Consider the following 17,631-nt stretch of genomic DNA (forward strand, 5'->3'; position numbering starts at 1 on the left):
GGACCGCGCATCTAGAGAGTGCAGAGTGACGCGCTGGGTTGCCGTGGCAACCCCCGCTGTCAGCCGGCGCTCGACGGCACACGGCGCGCTGAACGCTCAGCCCTTACGAGAAAGGTGAGACGAACAACGCGCCGACGTGACCATGCTCTCCTGAGAGAGCATGGATCACCCACGAACGCAAAATCACATGTTTATATGTGAGAGAGATCGTGGCCGTCAAATGAGGACAGGAAACAACCGCATCCAGAAACACACGGTTTGAATGACATCTTGAAAAAGACGCAGGGTCAAACCGTGTTGCTCTTTTAGAAAAGGAAAACCGCTCTTTCAGTGCTGAAGCACTCAGGGAGATGACCGCGGCTCACCCAGTTCAGATAGTGCAAGCCTGCGTGAGCACTCAGAATGGAAACGCCCAGCCAACCAACAAAACCAGCTCTTTATCTCCTCTGAAGCGGCCACCCGCTGAAAAGCGCCGTCACACCCGCACTGGAACAGCAATCCTTCTCACGAGACTCGAATAACACTCTTCGTAGACACAGCAATGACACTGGTCGGCTCCGAAAAAAAAGGCAATGATCAAGCATTCCACTTCCTTATTTATACCCGCGCTGCGGGGGCGGTGCGTGGAATGCGTGGATCGCATGCCAATCTCCATTGGCTCGTTTTTAATACACTCGAAGTAGATTGGTCTCTGAGATCAGATCCCAATTCGTCGGTCAGTTCCGACGTACGTCGAACGTGACCGACTGAAAGGGAACCATTATTTTAATAATATTTCACAATATTTCTGTTTTTTATCAAATAAATGCAGGCTTGATGAACATAAGAGACTTCTTTCATAATGTTGCATAATATTAAAAAATGGTAACGTTAATATAATAAAGTCCTTTCACGTAAACAATTTCGCCAGCCTACACTTCACATAATAGGCCTGTAGGTGCCGGTGGCACTTGGGTTTTGTTAACTTTGATAGTTTCATGAAATAGTAAACGGAGTATCAATATACATTAGGGGTGTAACGATTCGTTTTAACAACGATACGATTCGTATCACGATTTGAGGTTGTCGATACATTTCAAGGACGGTATTGGTTAATTTAGAACGATACGATCCGAAACGATTCAGTGACTTGAAATCGATTCAGTAACTTTTTAGCCAAAAATTGTGTGACTGAAATAAATATCTGGATACTGGTCAGTGCAGGTGAAATTTCCAAGATTCCTGTTGTTTCTTGTAAGGGAATCCGGTATATCAATTAATTATGGATATAAACAAACAAGTAAACAACAATTAATGGCAAATGCATTAAAATTTTATTTGTATAAAGTGCAACCAACAGTTTAGGTTGAATTAACAGGAAGTTAACCTTTTCTGCTCTCATTTTCAATATTCAATACATTTTCAATAAAAGCACAGTAAGTGCAACCAACATTTCAACAGTAGGTTAACCTGCTACTTCTGCTTTTGTTTTCCAACATAAAAATATTACAATATTAATATCAAAAATAAAGTGCAACTAACTACTCTTCAGGTTTAATTAATAGTAAGTTTACCTGCTACTTTTGCTGTTGTTTTTCAACATTAAAATAATACAAATACAATATTAATATCAAAAATAAAGTGCAACCAACATTTCTTCAGATTGAATAAACTGGCCTGCTACTACTCTCAGTTTAATAAACAAACAATATTTAACAAAAGATAAAATGTAACCAACTACTCTTCAATGACTCTACAGATTTCTTTTTCAACAATATCAACATGATCTGACTGCAGAACACTTCTCTGTGCGTTCACTATGTCGCCAGCAGTACTAAAAACTCGCTCTGCTGGCACACTGGTGTCAGGAATGCACAGGTAACAAGCAAGGGTTGAAAGGACAGGTAGCTCTTTCTCCTGGTGGCTTGATAATTTCTCGCTCGTTGGCTTCTCCTCTGCCATGCGCCATGCTATGTTTTGTTTTCTCAAGCCCCGTTCACACCGCCAGCAACATGCAGCGACAAAGCGACACGATCCCATTCATTTCAATGAGCGCTGCTGCTGCTGGTGCGTTGCGATGATGTCACAGATAGGCAGACTGAATCGAGTAACGTTTAACGCCTTTATCATTAAAAGTGCTAAGAAAAAAAATCCATATAAAGTCTGACGTGCTTAAATCCAATGCGTTATTTCCTATGATCGATACAATCGATTGATTACCTTTTAAAACGATGTTAGATCGATATATGTCGTCCGGAAGGCCAACTTGCCGAGCACAGATCGATGTAGTTAGATCATAGGAAAATAAATCGATACATCGATGTAGTAGATGAATCGTTACACCCCTAATATACATAAATACAAGTGAATTTAACACTTACCATTAATGCAACGTTTGCTGCTGAATGGTTTTGTGCAGGGATTTGTTTGTTGTCAGTTAAAATCCATTTTGTCAGTGATGCAATTTACAAAATGAGACAAACCGCAGGAAATCGTTCCACAAACGTTAGTTCGTCCGTCCATGTCATTTTCAACCGATTAATGAATAAGAACAGAAAATTATCGCTCCACATGCCCAATGGAATTTGAACTTGCTTTGCCAGATCACGATTGGTTGGTGTATATACGTCTGGATGACGTACGAGTGGATAAACGTCTGGATGACGTACTCGTGGATAAACGCCTGGATGACGTACGCGTGGATAAACGTCTGGATGACGGACGCGTGGATAAACGTCTGGATGACGTACACGTGGATAAAGGCGTGGATAAATGTCTGGATGACGTACGCGTGGATAAACGCCTGGATGACGTACGCGTGGATAAACGCCTGGATGACGTACGCGTGGATAAACGCCTGGATGACGTACGCGTGGATAAACGCCTGGATGACGTACGCGTGGATAAACGCCTGGATGACGTACGCGTGGATAAACGCCTGGATGACGTACGCGTGGATAAACGCCTGGATGACGTACGCGTGGATAAACGCCTGGATGACGTACGCGTGGATAAACGCCTGGATGACGTACGCGTGGATAAACGCCTGGATGACGTACGCGTGGATAAACGTCTGGATGACGTACGCGTGGATAAACGCCTGGATGACGTACGCGTGGATAAACGCCTGGATGACGTACGCGTGGATAAACGCCTGGATGACGTACGCGTGGATAAACGCCTGGATGACGTACGCGTGGATAAACGTCTGGATGATGTACGCGTGGATAAACGCCTGGATGACGTACGCGTGGATAAACGTCTGGATGACGTACGCGTGGATAAACGTCTGGATGACGTACGCGTGGATAAAGACGTGGATAAATGTCTGGATGACGTACGCGTGGATAAACGTCTGGATGACGTACGCGTGGATAAACGCCTGGATGACGTACGCATGGATAAACGTCTGGATGACGTACGCGTGGATAAACGTCTGGATGACGTACGCGTGGATAAACGTCTGGATGACGTACGCGTGGATAAACGTCTGGATGACGTACGCGTGGATAAACGTCTGGATGACGTACGCGTGGATCAGAGACCCCTGATGGCAGATGAAGATTTGTCGGTGGCCCGGCCTCAAGTTATGCCCATCTTTATGGGAGCCCCTTGGGCCCAAAGATATGGAGGACCAGAGTCGGAATTGAGCTTATCGGAATGGAAGGCCCAGGTGGAATGTCTGGCGGGACTTCAGGGGCTAAGCGCCCCACAGGAGTTACAGTTCATTCTGAATTCACTTGAAGGAGAGGCCAGGAGAGAGGTACAGGCCGCACAGGAAGCGACTCGAGCAACGGCACAAGCGGTCTTTGATTTCTTGACCGGGCAGTATGGTGATGCCACTCCAGTAGCTGTCCTCTGGACTCAGTTCTTTAACTATAAACAGGCGCACATGTCTAAGTCTCAGCGCCCCCTATCGGAATCCAGAGTTTGGAGAAGATCGGAGAAACTTTATTTTAACTTTATTTTTTGGGGGACATTTTCGAGTTTCTCCAATCTTCACCAAACTCTGGATTCTGGTAGAGGGCATTGAGACGTAGACAGCAGCGGAAGTTTGGTGGCCCTAGTACCTTCCAGAGCCGAACGGGAGCTTGAAACGCAAGATGTCCCACTTCCCAATTATGTAGTGGCCGCCAAATAACTGGTCCACGGACAGTGTTTATAGATGCCATATCACATTTAATATCAATTTTCATGGATAAAAACACCTCTGCTGTACTTCATCTAAATTACGCCATCTATTTTTTTAATTACGGCCAGAGGTAAGTATGGAGCGGACACTGGTAAGGGGTTCACACAACGGTTCCTCTTCGGACAGCCAGAGGTAAGTAGGGCTGGACCAGAATATTTGAATATTCGTTCGATGGGTTGGTATTCGATTTTCAAATTTGTGATTCGAATATTCGTTGTTGTTGTTTTTTCGCGAAAACCTGGCATCCTGCTCAAAACGGCTCTCATTCGCGCTTGCATATGTTTACACTATAAAATCACTATAAAATACAATACTTTTTTTCAATTATCTTATAGCCAAGCCATTTTTAATAGCCTCGTTATACTTAATAAATATATTTTCTTCTTCTTAGTGTTCCCTGCTGCAGAGCGCACAACTGCACAAGCTTATGTGGCAGAAGCCATGTCTGAGCTTGCATTTTGGGTTAAACTGCGTTCGTTTGACATTGTGGAAAATAGAATAATATAATCAAAATGTATTATCTTTTTTATACGTTAGGGATGTGACGGTGAAAAAATGTTCCCTCAATGTTTCCCTCATTGCTGTGCTTGTGCACTGAGTGGCTGAACGCATGCAGCCCTGCGCCGCGTTTACTTTTGGTTTGCCAATTCAGGGGCGGGTTGCTTGAATTGTGGGTTCATTAGCTATTATTCTATAATGAAAAACATAGCAACAAAACAGTACAATGACAAACTCCCTTAAGTAGGCGCTTTTACATCGCTTTAAAACCAAATATTCCGCGATCATCTTGTAATTTAGCTCCTCGCTCTCGTGTAGAATATGATCTGACTGCTGCTGCTGATGTGCTGAGACGGCCGTTAGTTTGGCTCGAGTGGCACGTTCAGTTTTTTAATTGTAGTTAGTCTTAGACCCTAGCCCGGCCGTGTCAAACAGCTTACCAAAACTATCGGCCTGAGTCCCGTGATTTTTTATTTTATTTTTTTATCCTCCCTAGCCTACACATCGTTGCAGCCGTTAAAATAGTTCAGTTTTGTTTTTAATGTCAAAGTAGTTATATCTTGTTTTGTTTCTTTATTAAGTTAATTTAGAAAAATGTTTAAAGCATTTTTTTGTTTGTTAAATTAAAGTTTTAGTTGTTTTAAAGTAATGACCAAGCGGTCAGCAGCTGACAGTGAGTTAACCGCATGTTTGATCAATTTAGCCTCTCAAATCAACACTGGACTTGTCTTACTTGTAATGAAATCCATAGATATAAAATACTTCAAGCATCACAATGTTGGTTTAAACATTTAGCCTACTATCACCACCACCACCACCACAGTAAAAAGGCATTTTTGACAAGCTGAGGCTGATGCTGCTCGCAACGGCGCAAATGAAACAAATAAAATGAAGTGACGTGACGTGTTTTCTTAATTAATTAATTAATTTTTTATTTAATTTGTTTTTTTATTTTAGTGCCATATCTAACCTTTTTTTTGGTTGAGTAAACATTCCTCCCTATTACACATTGTTGCAGCCATTAAAATAGTTCAGTTTTGTTTTTAATGTCAAAGTAGTTATATTTCGTTTAGTTTCTTTATTAAGTTAATTTAGAAAAATGTTTAAAGCATTTTTTTGATTGTTAAATTAAAGTTTTCTTTTTTTTAAGTAACGACCAAGCGGACTGAGTGAGTTAACAACACATGTTTGATCCATTTATCCTCTTAAATCAACACTTAACTTGTCTTGCTTATAATACGTTTTTTTTTTAGGAAACGTGTTCAAAAATAAATAAATAAAAATTAGGCAGGTTGTCTTAACTTACACCTCTCCGCAAAATTTATATAAATCCGATCTTCAATTCTTGCGCTATATGCACATTTAACGGAGTTCATGTCAACGAAAGCAACAGATATGAGCTGCATTATAGGCTATTCATCAGCTCATTTCAAGATCAAAGACCGCAATATCAGAACGAGTGATCTAAGCACTGTAAGAGCATTTAGTCTCATTCATTTTAATGAAGATGATTGTGTTTTTCAGCATCTAAGAGGTTCGGCAGTTTGCGTGTTGGCTTGCTTTACTCATTTGCGGAGATACTCTAAACACTGCGAGCCGTCTTGACAGTCGTGGTGTCATAGTCTCATGTTGTTTCCACCAGCGCTGCACACCTCATTGTTTCTTTTAATTAATGAATGTCTAAAATATAAAATGAAGGAAAAAGCCCGCGTTTGAGGTATAACATGAAAATTGTCCCGAAGCCTGGCCCCAGCGGCAGAAATAGGGGCTCTTAGTCTGTTCTATAACTGAACAGAATTATTTTTACTAGCTACTATAATATATCAAAACTGGGACATAACAGATCTGTGTGTTTTGTATCACTATTCATTGCCCGTTCGCGGAGCTTATAGAGCCAGCGTGAGGCGCGCCGCTTTTCCAGATTCCAGCCTTTATTAGAGAGAAGGATATGTTCAGCTCCTTCCCTCCGAAGCTTCAAATATTCGATGTTGATTACTACAGAAGCTTCGAAGCTCAAAAAATGGTATTCGGACCAGCCCTAGAGGTAAGTAGGGAGCGGACACTGGTAAGGAACTCACACAGCTATTCCTCTTTGGATGGCCAGAGGTAAGTAGGGAGCAGACACTGGTAAGGGGTTCACACAGCGATTCCTCTTCGGGCAGCCAGAGGTAAGTAGGGAGCGGACACTGGTAAGGGACTCACACAGCGGTTCCTCTTTGGACGGCCAGAGGGAAGTATGGAGCGGACACTGGTAAAAGATTGGAGCAGACACTGGTAAGAGATTCACACAGCGGTTCCTCTTCAGGCAGTCAGAGGTAAGTAATGGAGCAGACACTGATAAGAGATTGGAGAAGACACTGGTAAGGGGTTCACACAGCGATTCCTCTTTGGACGGCCAGAGGTAAGTAGGGAGCAGACACTGGTAAGGGGTTCACACAGCGGTTCCTCTTTGGACGGCCAGAGGTAAGTAGGGAGCAGACACTGGTAAGGGGTTCACACAGCGATTCCTCTTCGGGCAGCCAGAGGTAAGTAGGGAGCGGACACTGGTAAGGGACTCACACAGCGGTTCCTCTTTGGACGGCCAGAGGTAAGTATGGAGCGGACACTGGTAAAAGATTGGAGCAGACACTGGTAAGAGATTCACACAGCGGTTCCTCTTCAGGCAGTCAGAGGTAAGTAATGGAGCAGACACTGATAAGAGATTGGAGAAGACACTGGTAAGGGGTTCACACAGCGATTCCTCTTTGGACGGCCAGAGGTAAGTAGGGAGCAGACACTGGTAAGGGGTTCACACAGCGATTCCTCTTTGGACGGCCAGAGGTAAGTATGGAGCGGACACTGGTAAAAGATTGGAGCAGACACTGGTAAGAGATTCACACAGCGGTTCCTCTTCAGGCAGTCAGAGGTAAGTAATGGAGCAGACACTGATAAGAGATTGGAGCAGACACTGGTAAGGGATTCACACAGCGATTCCTCTTCAGGCAGCCAGAGGTAAGTATGGAGCGGACACTGGTAAGAGATTAGAGCAGACACTGATAAGGGACTCACACAGCGGTTCCTCTTCAGGCAGCCAGAGGTAAGTATGGAGCAGACACTGGTAAGAGATTGGAGCAGACACTGATAAGGGACTCACACAGCGATTCCTCTTCAGGCAGCCAGAAGTGAACAATGGAGCAACTCAATAGCCTGGTAGCAAATCTTGTCAAGAAATCAAACAGCAGTGCATAAGTGTGCAACAAATCCTCTTCAAACCAGACGATAAGCAGGTACTCACGCCAGGGATCTCCTTCCATGTGAACAGCTCAATAGACAGATAATGCTTCCTCTTCGGGTCAGAGAGTCAAACAACAATGCATGAATATTCAACAAATGCTCTTCACATCAAGCAGTAATCAGGTACTCACGCCAGGGATCTCCTTCAGTGTGAACAGCTCCATAGACAAATAATGCTTCCTCTTCGCCTCTATGCCAACTGGGGACACGGGCAGACACAAAATTATAATGTCCACAACTGTGCATGCATCAATCACTTAAAATGGTCACACGTGTTCACTTCACACTAAGCACTGCAACTCACAAAAACTCTCAGTGAATCAGGTCTCCACTCTCGGTCCCAGCCGACTTCCTCTGAATCGACGAACTGTGCATCCATTTACATTTACATTTAGTCATTTAGCAGACGCTTTTATCCAAAGCGACTTACAAATGAGAGCAAAAGAAGCAACTAGAACAGTCAAGGGCAACAGTATACAAGTGCTGTAACAAGTCTCAGTTAATCTAGCTCAGAACACACAGGACAGTTTTTTTTTTTTTTTTATAAATTAGACAAACAGAAAATGAATAGAATGATAAGTGCTATTCTTGATTGTTCAGGTGCAGCTGGAAGAGATGTGTCTTTAGGCGTTTTTTTGAAAATGGTTACCGACTCGGCCGCACGAATTGAGATAGGCAGGTCATTCCACCAGGTGGGAACAGCCCAGGAAAAGCTCCGTGAGAGCGATTTCATGCCTCTCTGGTATGGCACCACAAGGCGTCGTTCACTAGCAGAACGTAAGTTCCTGGAGGGTGTGTAAGTCTGAACGAGCGAGTTTAGGTATATTGGTGCAGAGCCAGTGGTTGCTTTGAAGGCGAGCACCAGTGCCTTGAATTTGATGCGAGCAGCTATTGGCAGCCAGTGCAGACTGATGAAGAGAGGCGTGACGTGCGCTCTCTTCGGCTCATTAAAGACCAACCTCGCCGCTGCATTCTGGATCAGTTGCAAGGGTTTGATAGTGCATGCCGGAAGGCCCGCTAGAAGAGCATTACAGTAGTCCAGTCTGGAGAGAACAAGAGCTTGGACCAGTAGTTGTGTGGCATGCTCTGATAGGAAGGGTCTAATCTTCCTAATGTTGTATAATGCAAATCTACAGGATCGGGTTGTTGCAGTAATGTGGTCAGTGAATTTTAGCTGATCATCAATCACAACTCCAAGGTTCCTGGCTGTCCTGGACGGAGTAATGGTTGATGAACCTAACTGAATGGAGAGATGGTGGTGAAGTGCTGGGTTGGCAGAGACAACAAGAAGTTCTGTCTTTGCAAGGTTAAGTTGAAGGTGATGTTCCTTCATCCAGGCTGAGATGTCTGTTAGGCAGGCAGCGATACGAACACCAACCGATGGATCATCTGGTTGAAATGAGAAGTAGAGTTGAGTGTCGTCGGCATAGCAGTGATAGGAAAAGCCATGTTTCTGAATGACCGATCCCAATGATGACATGTAGATGGAGAAGAGAAGTGGTCCAAGCACTGAGCCCTGGGGAACTCCAGTGGCTAGATGATGTGACTTAGACACTTCACCTCTCCATGACACCCTGAAGGACCTACCTGAGAGGTAAGACTTGAACCACTGGAGAGCAGTTCCTGAGATGCCCATCTTCATGAGAGTTGACAGGAGGATCTGGTGGTTAACTGTGTCAAAAGCAGCAGACAAATCCAGTAAGATAAGTACTGTGGAATTGGAAGCTGCTCTTGCCTGTCTCAGTGCCTCTGTAACCGAGAGCAGGGCAGTCTCAGTTGAGTGTCCAAACTGTGTGGGAAGTGTACTATGAACACACAACTGGCATTAGAGGTTTCAAACCAGATTTCAATATCCTCCAGGGCAGTTTCACCACACTGTTGTATACCGCAGATACTGTAGGCATTCGTTTTCCTAATAAAGCTTACAAAGGACACTTATCTGCCTGATGAAGTAACATAGATGCATGGCCTCTCTTCCTCTGTTCGTATTACCTCCCTTTACAAATCCAGGTCTGCCAAACCGCTGATTTAAAGCTCCTTCCTAATGGTGTGCAGTCTCTCCCTGCTCTGTGTGACTGCCTCTCTGCACACGAACATCTTTTATAATCCCCCTCGTGATTGTATGTCCCTCTGGCGGCTCAGTCTCCGCTCGTCACACAGCTGGTGCTCGTTTGCCCATCATCTGAGCCCGGCCGGACTGTAGCTGTGTCCCAATTCAAGGGCTGCATCCTTTGAAGGCCGTGTCCTCTGAAGTGCGCGGCCGACGCAGCCTTCAAAGGACGCACCGAGACTCGTTTACAGTGGAAGGTATAGCGGATTGCGTCACCGCGGCGTGACGAAGGCTGTCCCAATTCGTAGGCCCTTCGAAGGCTCCTTCAAAATACGGCTTGCAAATGCGTCCTTCTTTTCCCATGAAATGAAGGATACTCGGATGGATGCTTCGCAGCCTTGCCTACCCCAGAATTCATTGCGCGCCGCGACGTCAGATTTTTGAAGAGAAAATGCCATATTACACTTTTAAATGCAAGTATTAGGTTTCAATTTACTCCAGTAATCTAATGTATCTACTGATAAAAATAAAATGTTGACTAATATGTTACCAACATACGATTTTATATAGTTTATACTCTTTATTATGCACATAAATGGGCCGAGGTAAACATCTTTAGTTGTTTTGTTTTTAGGCAGTTGTATATAACTTTAAAGTCCAGTATAAATGTTCATTTCAGTTCTCTTCAACGGCAGCTGTCAACAGTTGCTAAATATGTGACCCCGTCTGTGAAACCCTGGCTAAAGTCGCATAATCTAATTAGGAGATATAGAGCGTCAAAGTAGTCATAGCCATAAAAATGACCAAAACAGGTGATTTGTGTTTATTGCTGTAAATGATAGATTATACCAAGGGCTTTGAGATGCAATACTCAATTTTTCTTTTATAATATTATAAATACTGAAATAAATGATTTTATTGACGCTACGTTTTATTATTTTGCACCAAAAAATACCGGACGTGGGCTTCTTAAATATTGATTTAATGTTTACTTTCGACGCAGAAACAACTGCTGATTCTTATATCATTCGGTTCAGAAACATATTTTTTACAATTACAAAGTGCAAACAGACCATAATATCAATCCGCACGACCAACGATCAGGTCAGTGTCGAGAAAGGCAAGAAAACGGCGACTTAAGCCGGGTTCCGATTTCTGTGTGGATTTCTTTGTGCCATCACCGACATTTCAGGAACAGCTTATTAGTTTTCTAACTACACCTTCTGCCGATATATCAGAACAAACGATAATATTTAATTTACACATTTTAATTTACAAAACAAAAATTTTAGTTCTCAACAATCTCTCAAGAAGAGAAAACAATCAGTCCATTCTCTCCTCTGTCTCTCGCTGAATCTTCATTTCCTCCCTCAGTCTCTCCATCAGCTCATCCTCTCGTCTCGTTTCCTCAATCTGTCTCTCTCTTCCTGTCCTCCCTCAGTATCTCCATCAGCTCATCCTCTCGTCTCGTTTCCTCAGTCTATCTCTCTCTTCCTGTCCTCCCTCAGTCTCTCCATCAGCTCATCCTCTCTTCTCATCTCCTCTTGGCTGGAGTTGCTCCTCCTCATCTTGGTCATCCACTGCTGAACTTGGCCCTGGTGTGTCCTCAGGGATGGAGTGGGGTTGTCCCAACACCTCATTCATAAAGACAAACCATGGCCAAGTTTGCCACTCCCTCACCTGTCCCAGGACACTTTCAATCCTAAAGCAGAGAAAATAAACATGTCTGTCAACAACAAACACAACAGCACAATACATTTCAGTAAAGATGTGTCTATTAACTTGCATACTTTTTTTTTCAGTTGTAATAAGTTTTTTTTTTTTTTAAAGGGGTGCAATCTTAAGAAAATTAACAAAAATATGATGCATCAGTAGCCTACATACCGTTACATACAAAACACTCCAGAAATCATATTTATAGATACTCAAATTCTATTCTCGATTTTTTCGGCCCGGTAAATAAAAACTCATTTGCTGCCCTCATTTTAATAAAGCTGCTAACAAGTTACTTGATCCATAAAACAAAACAAAATATTACATCAGATCACCTAAATAAAGACCACCGGCTTTTAAAACGTTTCGTTGGTTATTTGAGTAAATTAAAACACAATACTTACATTTATAAGTGTATTCCTCGGCCGCGGGATGGGCAGAGGAATACACTGCGAAGGATCCACTTGTTCTGGTTGGTTCTATCCTTCGCGGCCGGGGAGAAGGACGGTGGGTAGGGTTGCCAGGTCTCTGCAACAAAAGTAGTCCAAAACTCCCAATGCGATTTTCTCCATCGAGCGGCCGAATTCTCCACTGCAGTTGTACGTTTGGGGGTGTTGGAGTGGCGAAATCGTACTTATGGGGTAGAAACAAACCCGCGGAAATAATTTTTCACCCGTGGCAACAACTTAAAAGTAACCTAATTTGGCTGAAAAAACGGCTGAAAATGCGGCCTTTGAAGGATGCAGCCCCCGAATTGGGACACAGCTACTTTGTACTGAAGAACCCGGAACCGGCCTGGTGTTGCACCGAAATCGCTCATACAGGAAAACAACATTTGGCAACAATGGTTCCACTTTGCGTCACCCCGTGACAAGACCAAGCTCAATTTAAGATTGAACATTGGTCTGGGGAGTGTGCGCTGTATTTTCTAATGCACACGCGAGCATAAATGCGCACAAATTAAATGACTCTGTACGCAATTGGATAGTCCTTTCACCAATCAGACCACAAGAGGCGTGATAAACAAGCATAATTCAAATGACTCTGTACGCAATTGGATAGTCCTTCAACCAATGTACGCAATTGGATAGTCCTTCAACCAATCAGACCACAAGAGGCGTGATCAACGGGCAACTGAGTTGCCGGGCAAAATAAAATCGCTGGCAGATCAGGCTAGGTTTACCCAGTCTAGTACAGTCGATACAAGATCTGATCAATATATCTAATTCTAGAAAGAACTATTTAGACAATTCAATCTGACTTTATTTACACTGTGAGAGTTGTTGACTATAGAGTGGAAAAACTTGCAATTCAATTAATATTTATTTGTACAGCGCTTTTCACAATCCATATCGTTTCAGTGCAGCTTTACAGAAACTGCATTTGTCTACATTACAATTTAGAGTGATCTGTTATCAGAGGAGACTGTGTCCAAGTTATGCATTTCAGAAATATACATATACAAATCATGCAGTTAGCTAACAATGTATTAATTTAAGCCAGAAAACCGTGAGCTCATTGAAGTATTTATTACAAGTTGTCAACATAATGATTACAATATATAGAAAATATGAGCACTTGTAAGGTTTTTCTCCATTATGAATTTAAGATGACTAGACGTAATAAAGCTCTTCCCAAATCACAAACACGCATGAGGCTTCTCATCTGAATGAACTTTGAGGTGTTTTTTTAGACTTAGTGGCCACTTAAAATCTTTACCACACTGATCACAGTTAAATGGCTTTTCTTCAGAGTGAATAAACAGATGCTTTTTTAAATCTGATGGATCGCTGAAACTCTTCTCACACTGAGTGCAGTGGTACGGCTTCTCTCCAGTATGAACTCGCTCGTGTAGTTTCAGGTGTCCAGCCCGATTGAATCTCTTGTCACAATATGAGCACTTATAAGGTTTTTCTCCAGTGTGAATTCTTTGGTGCCGTTTCAGATGACTAGATGTAGTAAAGCTCTTCCCACAGTCACAACACACATGATCTCTCACTCTTGTGTGTGCTTTCTGGTGCTGTTGAAAATTGTTCAGCCGTGAAAAACTCTTTCCACAGAGAGAACACACATGAGGCTTCTCACCTGAATGAACTTTGAGGTGTTCTTTTAGTTCTGATAATGGAATAAAATCTTTACCACACTGATCACAGCTGAATGTTTTTTTCCCAGAGTGACGGAGCAGATGATCCTTGAGAGCTGATGTTTGAGTAAAACTCTTTCCACACTGAGTGCATGTATACAGTTTCTCTCCAGTATGAATTCTTTGGTGCCGTTTCAGATGACTAGATGTAGTAAAGCTCTTCCCACAGTCACAACACACATGCTCTCTCACTCCATCATGTGTTTTCTGGTGATCTTTAAAACTGTTCAGCCATGAAAAACTCTTTCCACAGAGAGAACACACATGAGGTTTCTCACCTGAATGAACTATCAGGTGTTGTTTTAGATGTGCTGATGAAATAAAATCTTTACCACACTGATCACAGTTAAAGGGTTTTTCTCCAGAGTGACGGAGCAGATGAATTCTGAGACCTGATGCTTGAGAAAAACTCTTTCCACACTGAGTGCATGTACACGGTTTCTCTCCAGTGTGAACTCTCATGTGTGTGTTAAGGTTTTCTTTTATCCTGAAACTATTTCCACACTGAGTGCATGTATACGGTTTCTCTCCAGTGTGAATTCTCATGTGTATGTTAAGGTGTCCTTTAATTTGGAAACTCTTTCCACACTGAGAGCAGGTGTGCAGCTTTTTGGCTTTTGTTTCTTGAGTTTTGAAGTCACAGAGTTTCTTTACATCATTTAGTTTGTGTTGTTGCTCCTTCTCTTCCATCTGGTCTAAAATAAACATATAAAGTAGTCAGAATCAGTTCAATGAGGTTAAATGTGAAAATTAAAAAAACTCAGCAGAAAACAAGACACAGTCTGTGTGAGTATAAAGTATCGGTAACACTTTACTATAAGGTTTCATTAGTTAACATGAACTAATAATGAACTAACTAATAATCTACAGCATTTATTAAACTTAGTTCATGTTAATTTCAACATTTACAAAAGTTGTATTTATTTAAAGCTACACTGTGTAACTTTTTTAGTTTATTCTTAGCTAAAAACACTTAGTTCTTTCAAAAATATATGTGCTCATTAATGTTTATTTACTTCTTTCAAGTAATAAAGTATTCTCTTAAGTTTATAATATGCAATTGAAAATACATACGGGTGAGGGGTTCGAATGCAGGTCGCCATGTTGCCCCTCCATCTTGAAAGTACATTAGCCAAAGAGGGACATACCCGTAAAATTCAAGCTTTGCCTTTGGCGTTTAAAGGGTTAGTTCACCCAAAAATGAAAATTCTGTCATTAATTACTCACCCTCATGTCGTTCGACACCCGTAAGACCTCCGTTCATATTCGGAACACAAATGAAGATATTTTTGTTGAAAGCTGATGGCTGAGAAAGGCTTCAGATAGGCCTCCATTGGCATTCAGTACATTTACACTCCCAAGACCCAGAAAAGGCACTAAAAACGCCGTTACAAAGTCCATCTCACCACAGTGACTCTAAAATAATTTTAAGATGCGACGACAATAGTTTTTGTGCGCAAAAAAAAATCAAAATAACACCTTTATCCAACTTGTTATTGTCTTCCGTGTGTGCCTCCATGACGCATGCGTGAGAATATGACGCAGATCCGGTGTTCGGGAATCCATGAAATGCACACTTTAGCCCGATTTTGCGAACTACGCCGAGACCTAAAGCACGATCAATGTACACTCACCTAAAGGATTATTAGGAACACACACTAATACTGTGTTTGACCCCCTTTTGCCTTCAAAACTGCCTTAATTCTACGTGGCATTGACTCAACAAGGTGCTGAAAGCATTCTTTAGAAATGTTGTCCCATATTGATAGGAGAGCATCTTGCAGTTGATGGAGATTTGTGGGATGCACATCCAGGGCACAAAGCTCCCGTTCCACCACATCCCAAAGATGCTCTATTGAGTTGAGATCTGGTGACTGTGGGGGCCATTTTAGTCCAGTGAACTCATTGTTATGTTCAAGAAACCAATTTGAAATGATTGGAGCTTTGTGACGGTGCATTATCCTGCTGGAAGTAGCCATCAGAGGATGGGGACATGGTGCTCATAAAGGGATGGACATGGTCAGAAACAATGCTCAGGTAGGCCGTGGCATTTAAACCATGCCCAATTGGCACTAAGGGGCCTAAAGTGTGCCAAGAAAACATCCCCCACACCATTACACCACCACCACCAGCCTGCACAGTGGTAACAAGGCATGATGGATCAATGTTCTCATTCTGTTTACGCCAAATTCTGACTCTGCCATCTGAATGTCTCAACAGAAATCGAGACTCATCAGACCAGGCAACATTTTCCCAGTCTTCAACTGTCCAATTTTGGTGAGCTCGTGCAAATTGTCGCCTCTTTTTCCTATTTGTAGTGGAGATGAGTGGTACCCGGTGGGGTCTTCTGCTGTTGTAGCCCATCCGCCTCAAGGTTGTGTGTGTTGTGGCTTCACAAATGCTTTGCTGCATACCTCGGTTGTAACGAGAGGTTATTTCAGTCAAAGTTGCTCTTCTATCAGCTTGAATCAGTCGGCCCATTCTCCTCTGACCTCTAGCATCAACAAGGCATTTTGGCCCACAGGACTGCCGCATACTGGATGTTTTTCACTTTTCACAGCATTCTGTAAACCCTAGAAATGGTTGTGCGTGAAAATCCCAGTAACTGAGCAGATTGTGAAATACTCAGACCGGCCCGTCTGGCACCGACAACCATGCCACACTCAAAATTGTTTAAATCACCTTTCTTTCCCATTCCGACATTCAGTTTGGAGTTCAGGAGATTGTCTTGACCAGGACCACACCCCTAAATGCATTGAAGCAACTGCCATGTGATTGGTTGATTAGATAATTGCATTAATGAGAAATTGGACAGGTGTTCCTAATAATTCTTTAGGTGAGTGTATAATCCAACAGCTTAGATACGCGCGTCTTCCTCTGCGTGTAAACAAATCTCTTCTGGGTCATGTGTCCGAACGCCGGATCTGCTCATATTCTCACGCATGCGTCATGGAGGCACACACGGAAGACAATAACAAGTTGGATAAAGGTGTTATTTTGATTTTTTTTTGCGCACAAAAACGATTGTCGTCGCATCGTAAAATTATTGTTAGTGCCTTTTCTGGGTCTTGGGAGTGTAAATGTACTGAATGCCAATGGAGGCTATCTGAAGCCTTTCTCAGCATCAGCTTTCAACAAAAATATCTTCATTTGTGTTCCGAATATGAACGGAGGTCTGACGGGTGTCGAACGACATGAGGATGAGTAATTAATGACAGAATTTTCATTTTTGGGTGAACTAACCCTTTAACACTCGATGGCACCGTGTCGAATGTGGACGAGGTCGAACTGGAAGCCATGTTAATCTTGGACTAAATCGGCCACCGTAGGAGTTAAAATGAAATCGGAATTGAGAGGAAGAGAAACTAATATTCACTGGATGGTCATATACCTTTTCACCACTAGATGGGGGAAAATATCACAGTGTAGCTTTAACATTTGTTAAGTAACGTGAACCAACAATGAACAGCTGGATTTTTATTAACTAACATTAACAAAGATTAATAAATATTGTAACAAATGTTTTGTTGATTGTTAGTTAATACATTAACTAATTTTAACAAATGAGACCTTATTGTAAAGTGTTAAAGGGGTGGTAAAACACGATTTCACTTTTCTAACTTTAGCTAGTGTGTTATGTTGCTGTTTGAGCATAAACAACATCTGCAATTTTACAACGTTCAAAGTTTAAAGCAAAGGGAGATGTTTGCTTTTAAAGAAATCAATTTCTAAGGACTACAGCAAACGGCCGGTAGGGACTACAGACATTCCTCCAGGGTCTCT

General features: G+C 42.5%; 1 protein-coding gene across 2 annotated transcripts in view; it reads right to left on the minus strand.

The window, feature by feature from the left end:
- Positions 1 to 13,017: 13,017 nt before the first annotated feature.
- The window catches only part of LOC307119583 (uncharacterized protein), a 60,692-nt gene continuing 56,078 nt past the window's right edge, over positions 13,018 to 17,631 (minus strand). For both annotated transcript variants that reach the window (XM_079805927.1, XM_079805926.1), the window contains one exon: positions 13,018 to 14,543. In XM_079805927.1, coding sequence (XP_079662053.1) covers positions 13,345 to 14,543 — 1,199 coding nt within the window. In that variant the 3' untranslated portion in view covers positions 13,018 to 13,344. The remainder of the gene's footprint in view (positions 14,544 to 17,631) is intronic.

Source organism: Gobio gobio (assembly GCF_949357685.1).
Source record: "Gobio gobio genome assembly, chromosome: 23".
Lineage (NCBI taxonomy): Eukaryota > Metazoa > Chordata > Actinopteri > Cypriniformes > Gobionidae > Gobio > Gobio gobio.